At 44.4% G+C, this 8,105-nt stretch overlaps 1 protein-coding gene across 1 annotated transcript in view; it reads right to left on the reverse strand.

The window, feature by feature from the left end:
- The window catches only part of LOC116843591, a 228,256-nt gene extending 220,889 nt beyond the window's left edge, over positions 1–7,367 (reverse strand). Inside the window, exon 1 of the mRNA XM_032814098.1 lies at positions 5,795–7,367. Coding sequence (XP_032669989.1) covers positions 5,795–7,239 — 1,445 coding nt within the window. The 5' untranslated portion in view covers positions 7,240–7,367. The remainder of the gene's footprint in view (positions 1–5,794) is intronic.
- Between the last annotated feature and the right edge of the window lie 738 nt (positions 7,368–8,105).

Genomic DNA, 8,105 nt, shown 5'->3' on the forward strand with positions numbered 1-8,105 from the left:
TCTCTCTCTCTCTCTCTCTCTCTCTCTCTCTCTCTCGCTACGCGCGAGACGTTCCTACGTTTAAAATCGCGCCGACTTTTCTCACCTCGAGAAGTCCACCTGTAAAAGCGCGCCTCCCGCACGAGCGCGCCAACGAGAAAGTCGCGGCTTTTATCGCAGTCGGCCGGCCCTTTATGTGCTTTCGAGGAAATGCGCCGTACGTGCCGTGCGTGTTTGCTCCTTTTTAGAGTCATCTCGGGAGTTATATCGCTATGAGGCATTTTGTAGGCACGGGGCAAGCAAGCCGACGGTGTGACGACGCAATGCACTCGTTCACGCAACATCTCGTTTTTGACAGGCGTGAAATTCTTAACGGTGCGGACAGTAATGAAATAATAAATAATAATTGAACGACGATGTCCCACTTATGTCGATCGACTAACTTGATTAAAAATGAAGTTTTTAATTCAATAATTATCAAGCTGTCCCAACATAAGGAGAAATAACTCCTCTGTTTAATGATGCGAGAAATGTTTAGAGCATAATTTGAATGGTTTCAAAGGAGAAATACCGTGGAAAGAAAATTTTTTGCAATCATTTTTTCGAATCTTTTTAAGGTCCCTGATATTTTTTTTTATAGGAAAACATGTATTTTTTCTACTGCATCTTGTAATAGATGTTGAAATGCGTTAAAGCATGTCTGAATTATAATCCTGAGAAGACCTAGAACATTAAAAAAGTGATCAAATTCTAAGACAGTGTTAGGACGATATATGAACTTACTGTTTATGTTATTATAAATGCTCAGCAGCTTCAGTACACTTTCTAAAACGAGCAATCACGAATTGTGATGGTCTTTCAATTGTTTCTGACATAATATCATCACAAGTTCAAATTATGCGATTCATTGTGACTTCTGAAGTGGTTTTTGAAGTTGTTTTGTTCTCTTTACACTGGGACACCCTGTATATATAAATACCTAAGGGACGCGTTCAGAGACTCAACATGTCAAGAATGCTGAAATCAGCCTTTCTCTTTCTACTTATTACACGAACATCTCTCGCGTTCTTCTTCGTAGTCCTTCAGCTTGTGTCAGCTGAGCGTGATGATTCCTCTCCTACATCCGTGTGAATATATACGAGTATAGGATACACCTCTCTCATGTAGAGTAAAATCATACATGAAAAAAAGAGCCTAGTTGAATTAACATGATATGTTCGGTTAAACCAGTTTTGGTGGAAGCAAGCAGAATTTCTGGTATTATAACGAGATGTCGTGGTGTACAAGCAAAATATTTAGCTATAATATCGATTGGAATTTAGTTACTTGCGTGTTTAGTAGTAAAAAATGTAGTAGCAACGGATAAAATTCATTTAAGCAAACATTTAGTCGACTGAACGAAATATATAGTTGCTGTGATGAAAGTTATCAACTGATTCAACGATTGTGACTTGGCCAGTATTTCCTCATCCGAGGAATAAATCGATATCCCGCAATAATTCACTGTCCTTTCATTTCGTACGTGCTATTTTAAAAACTGAAATATACTATTTAAACATTTACTATGTTTTTAGCAAAATCTGCCATGTTCTTTAGCAAGACAGACAGTCTTTACTGACAATTTATTTTTACCAAAAAGATAGTCTATTATTACTAAAAAGATAGTAAAATTTAAAAGAATTTATACGAAAAGATTTATAATATTCTCTTCGTGTAGATCTGTTACATATTGTTTACAATAGTATATTGTGTCAACAGTTATTTAATCAAATATACATTGAGAAAAAAGAAGTTGGATTGATAAATATTGTACCTTAAAGAAATTATGCGTTAGTGCAACAATATACGCGCGTTGATATAGTTACTGACCCAATCACATCAAAAACATCCTATAAAATTCTCTCCGTGTCAATTAGAGAAGCGACGTAACGCGTAAGGCTGGCGTGAGATGCCAGAGATACCAATTTATGATTCTAATAAAATCCCGGATTCACAACTCATCAGGGATCTTCTTTTGCCGAAGTTGCTGCATTTTTCTGATCAAATTTGTCTGGTTACCTTAACCAAATTTGTCTGCTTACATTAATCAGAATTATGGTCGTTTATTTCTCACCGAACAGTCTTGATTAATGTATCTATATATATAGATTTCAGATTAATTTAACAAATTTATCTTTTCTTTCGTGTGCAATACGCTCCAATTGACAAAACGTCTAACATTATTTTCTCGAAAACTGAATGTAAAAATAACGCAAGAGTAGCGTGTTTCGACGTGTCTGAATAGTCTCTCTGTGACCAGACTATAGATCAGATCAGACTTCAATATCACATCCCGAGTCGAAATTTTGATCCTACTTTCAGCCTCACTATTGCATTTAACATTTATTTATATGATATTAAGCCAATAATAATACAACCTATTTTGACGCTAAAGAAAGTGGAAAGAGAAATTTTGGGCATCATTAGAACCAAGGTAGAAGTAAATTGTATCATTAGAATTAAACTTACTTTGCTAACTTAGCTTCTATTGTATTGTAGAAGTCAAGATTTAGCATAGGGTCAAAATTTCAACTCGGGATTGTTAGTTCGAAAAAAAAACCTTTTAATGCTGCAGAACATATTCAGATGATGTTTACAAATTCATAGTTAGAAACAGTTTAACGTTCAAATGTTATACGTATGAAAACAGTATAAAAGTAGCCTTTAACTCTATCTATGTTTGCACTAATCAACTATCTGTCTCTAATTTCATGGATAAAGTACTTTGCACTACGCGAATTACAAAACGCCTCGCAGATTAACATGTCCCATTAATTATGTACGCTATTTACAGACGTGAGGCGAAATTATGTACGAAAAACTCTGCGAGTTTATTTAGACTCGAGTTCTGAATTGTTCTGATGAATTGTCAGGCGAAGACTTGTACATTGGCAAATGTGTGGAATGTGACGAAAACTATCATAATACAAAACTGAGAGATGATTGGCTGCAGTGTCAATCTCGTTCCGCTTGGTTACATGAATCATGTACAGTTAGATATTTTTTACACTTGAAATTATCTCCTTTATGCGATATGTGAAGGGGCGTATTATCATAAACCTGAAGCATTTTACATTATAGAATGTTGACAAAAGATGCTCTTCGCACTTGGAATTATTTCCTTTATATCATTTGTGAGGAGCGGGAGGGGGGGTATTGTCACAAACCTAGGATGTTTTACACTGCGGGATGTTGACGAAACACCACATTGAAGATTTCAAAAGAACTTTCCTTCGTATTTACATTACAATGTGTGATAATTTCTGAAGAAGAATTAAAGAAATTCGCACCAACGACCGCGACTGGCTCTTTTTCGCCGTCTCTTTCTCACTTATACAGAGTTATACAGAGTTATACAGAGTGATTCATAAATGTATGTCAATACTTTAGGTGGTAAATCTACACACTAAAATAAGTAAAAAAGGTCATACGAACATATGTCCTATATACTTTAGTTTTCAAGTTATGAATGATTAAAGAAAATGTTCAAAGTATTTGTTTCGTGCATTAATACACGCTACTGCGCGCCTTAGCATCGAGTTCCGCACTCGTTCAAAAATACCAGGTATTTTTCGAATAGTCTCAAATCCATTTCGTATCCTTTCTCGCAGATCATCTACATTGTTTATTGGCGTTGAATGCACAATAGATTTTAAATGACTCTAAAAATTAAAATCCAATGGATAGAGATCAGGAGATCGTGGTGGCATCACAATTGATGGATATTGTTTGTAAACATTAGATAAGGTCGAAACGTGCTAAGCTGTACAGTAGCGTGTGTTAATGCACGAGGCGAATATTTTGAACATTTTCTTTAATCATTTATAATTTGAAAATTAAGATACGTAGGACATATATTCATATGACCTTTTCTATTTATTTTAGTGTTTAGATTTACCTCCTAAAGTATTGACATGCATTTATGAATCACCCTGTATACCTGATAGTCATGTTTGTATAGTTTGTTGTTAAGGGAAAAAAATGTTTAAAGTCGAATAAACGTAAACTGAAATAAACGTATACGTAAAAATGAACATCTGATTGATCTTTACTTTCTTGTGGGGCGCATTGTATAGTTTTATCACATGTTCCATACCAGACACAAACATCGGACAACACTCGACGTACGGACGACTAGAAAACTTCGTATCACTGTACGACTATCAGAAGCGGAAGCGAGGAAACGTTCGACATAAAACGCGTGCCGTATTCCCTTGGGAGCACGCAACGATTACAACGACGCTGCAACATTAATTATCCCCGTTCCGCTGATGGCAATATTGAAAATTCCGCGCAACAGCGTGTTTCGAATACGTACGAACGCTAACGTGGCCATCCGCAGTTTATACCGACGGACGGACGATGCAATTTCAATAGACGTAAACACCACGGAAACCCGTAGTTGTCCTACGGGCGAACACGAGGCTTTACGACGCCCATTGTCGGCAGAGTCGCGAAAGATCCTTATTATTTCCTATAAATAGCAACGAACTGTGTCCACGTTAATCCATGGCCGCGCACGCGCGCCCGGCGCCGCGTTTCGCCGTGCTCGTACCATATGCCGTTACCGTCGCCGAAGCACGCTATTATTGTCTATAGTTAGAATAGACGCGAAAGAGAGCCGCGTTAATCGACGAGAGGCTGAAAACAGTGGGCGACACGAGCCGATATATGCGCGCGATGCACCGAAATAATCAGCCGCTCTCGACGACCGACGGTAGCGTCAAAGCAGGAGAAACGACGACAACGGTGGGAAGAGAGGGACGGCGGAGAGACGGAAGATAGCTGGCATCTTACGAACCTATAAACACACGATGTGGTGTGCGCACACATACGGAGAGACGGAGAGAGAAAGAGAAGGAGACCGAATGGACGATCGGTAGCAACAGCAACGGCAGCAGCACCAGCAGCAACACCAGCACCATCAGCGGCGGCAGCGGACACGGTCGTCGGTCGCGTAACCGCGGTACAACGACCCCCGTGAGTTCTCTTCTGCACGAGCTCCGACTCCAGCTTCGCTAATTACAACGCTCCCTCGAAGCGGGAAAGCTGTCACGGATGCAACGGGACGACGACGACAACAACGAAATTCAATCGCAACCGAGTCGTGAGCTCGATCGAGCGCGACTCGCGCATTCGAGAATGCCCTTTTTAACTGCCCCGCGCGAGATGTAGTACTCGCTCAAGTCTCTCTAATCGCAATCTCTAGTCGCGAGAAGGTAAACGCTCGCTTCGAAACACTGAAACATATCGGGGGAGGGAGGAGATAGGGTACAACGACTCGTCTGTAGAACAAGACGCAGTATGACATCCGAGACGAGGTCGCGCGTGCGATCACCCGTCGCCACTGCGCTCGCAGTTGGGTGATGCGCGCGCGCGTCGAATTTCAGTGCTCACCCCCGACGCCCTTGCGCTACGAGCATTGTTATTGTTATTACTGGGGTGAAATTTGTTAAGTGGATCGAGAGAGGCTACGGAGGATTACGAAAGGTCCGAAAGGTCCTGCGCATAAGAGACGTGCAAGAAACAACGTGCATTATCTTTCATTCGTGCGATGTCGCGTGTACAAGTATCGAGAGATCGCGTATCCGCAAGGTGAAGAGAGAAAATCCGCGAAAATCTATCAGATCCACCACTCTCTTTCTTTCTCGCCCTCTCCCTTTCTCTCGCTCCATATTTTTCTCCTTCACTCTCTCGTCCTATCGGCCTCCCGTCCCTCCAACGCCTCGCCTGCTCGCTCGCTTGCTCTCGCTCACTCACTCACTCACTCACTCACCTGTCAGAGCTCTCGGAGCTGTCGTATCGATCCGCGCACCGCTTCTTGCCGCAGGGCCCAACGAGGGTGTCCTCGGCCATCCTGACCTGTCCCTTGAACGGACTGCCCTGGTTCCTGGTGATGGCGGCGGGAACGCCGCGGCCACCACAACCGCCGCCGCTGCCGCCGCCGCCGCCGCCGTTACCGTCCGTCTTGGCTGTCGCGGCGTCGCCGCCGTCCTTTGCGTTTCCTCTCGTCTGCTCCATTTGTTGCTCCAGTGCTGGCTCTCGTACGACGACGACGCTCGCCCGTTTCATGCGCGATATCGCGGCCGCAGTCGCGTCGTTACCCCCGCGGTCGTTCACTTCCGGCACACCGTCCGCGCTCGTGCGTCGCGACGACGACGACGGCGACGATGTCGAGTCGGCCACTTTGGAGTCGGCGTTCTCGACGACACCAGTGCCGACGACGCGCGTAGTCGCGTTGCTATTACGACCGGTCATGATTCCGACACCACCAGCACCACTTTTACTACTAATATTACTATTACTACTGCCACCACTATCACCGCCGCAGTCGCTATCAACGCCGTCGTCCTCGTCCTCGTCCTCGTCCTCGTCGTCTTCGTCTTCGTCTTCGTCGTCGTCGTCGTCGTCGTCGTCGTCGACGTCGCCGTCGCCGCCACCGCCACTGCGGTCGTCATCCACTTCATCCACGGCGCTTCCAACTATCTTGATTCCACTAACATCGCCGTGGTACAGACTGCCACTGGCACTGCCGTTGCCGCTGCCGTTGCTGCTGCTACCGCCGCCGCCGCTGCCGCCACCGCCACTGCCGTCGACGCCGACGCCGTCGCTGCCACCGCTGCGCGCCTCGACACCGATACCGCTCTCCTCCTCGTCGTCGTCGCTCGCTGCTCTAGTCGCGTCGACGCACGACGTCGAATCACCACCACTACCACCACTAATGGTCTTCGTCGTCGTGGTAGCACCACCACTACCACCACCGCCACTGCTACCACCACCGCCACCACCGCCACCACCTCCACCACCACTACCACCACTGTTGCCGTCGTCGCCGTCGTCGTTAATAACACGATCGTTGTCGTTACGATGATTGGTAAGATGATGACGATGAGGATTACAGTGGTGATGATTATGATGCAGTGGTAGTTTATGATGATGGTAAGATTGACGCTGAGAGAAATGATGCTGCTGCTGTTGCTGCTGATGACGATGATGATAATGAACACGGCGGTCGTGATGAGGACGACGATGATCGTCCACCTCGTAGAACGTGGAGACGTTCTCGAGGACGCGCTTCGCCGCGTCTTGAGTAGCGGCCGGGAAGAGTTCCGCGGTCGGCGTGTTGGCGTCCAGGCGTTTGTGTCGCTCCCTCGTCACACGAATATCACCGTCCCCCAGTTCGTTCGCGGTCGCGTCCTCCGCGGACGGACCGTCTGCCATCTTGTAAACGAACGCGCACTACTGTCGTGTGTCCGTGTCCGGCAGTGGCCCCTATGGCACACACGAGGAGCACGGGCCGCGCCACCGCTAAAGCCGCTATCGCTTCTACGGCCCGACCGCGAAAACGGCTCGCGAGCGAGTGAGCAACCGCGGAGCCTCTCTGTACCCTCTCCACACAACGAAACCACACCGCCACCTCTCGTCGACAATCTGGCACTGTCAGACGCCGCTCTGCCTGACAACGAAGGCGGCTGAATGTGAGCCAAGCATGGCTGAGCATCGGTGAGTTCTATACTATACTGGAGAGTGAACCATTTTTACATCAGCCAGTAGAAAAATTCCTTCTAGTTATACTTTTTGCACTTTATTTCTACGATTCTTGCCGCTTCTGCGTCTATATATATATTTGTCTCATTTTAGGTGGTGCTAGGTAAAGTTGGTCTGGCCATCATCAGACGAAGACAAATATATCGTGATGTATAGTCCGTCTCGTTCTAAATTAATAGTACCCTAGCCGAAAACGTTTCTCTGATAAGATTTGATAATAGTTTAAATTTAGTTTAAGACCAATTTCCTATGTCCGTTTATATTTTGTTTTATAAAATTATCAAAGTGTGTAAATTAGTTGAAAGATGAATGTGAAGTGTGTTGTATTACGAATTGCAAAAATGTTTGATATCCTGGCATTAGCATAACTTCTTTTCTGGTAAGTTGTAATAAAATAAATAAAACATTGTTTATACGTAACTTTACTTTACAAAAAACTTGGATAAATTCTAAAAATGATTGATTGATTGAGAGAGAGAGAGAGAGAGAGAGAGAGAGAGAAAAGAAAGAAAGAGAGAGTGTATATTTATTTTTCTAAT

This window comes from Odontomachus brunneus, unplaced genomic scaffold (genome assembly GCF_010583005.1).
Source record: "Odontomachus brunneus isolate Ranch 3 - 2012 unplaced genomic scaffold, Obru_v1 Obru_scaffold_034, whole genome shotgun sequence".
NCBI classification, from domain to species: domain Eukaryota; kingdom Metazoa; phylum Arthropoda; class Insecta; order Hymenoptera; family Formicidae; genus Odontomachus; species Odontomachus brunneus.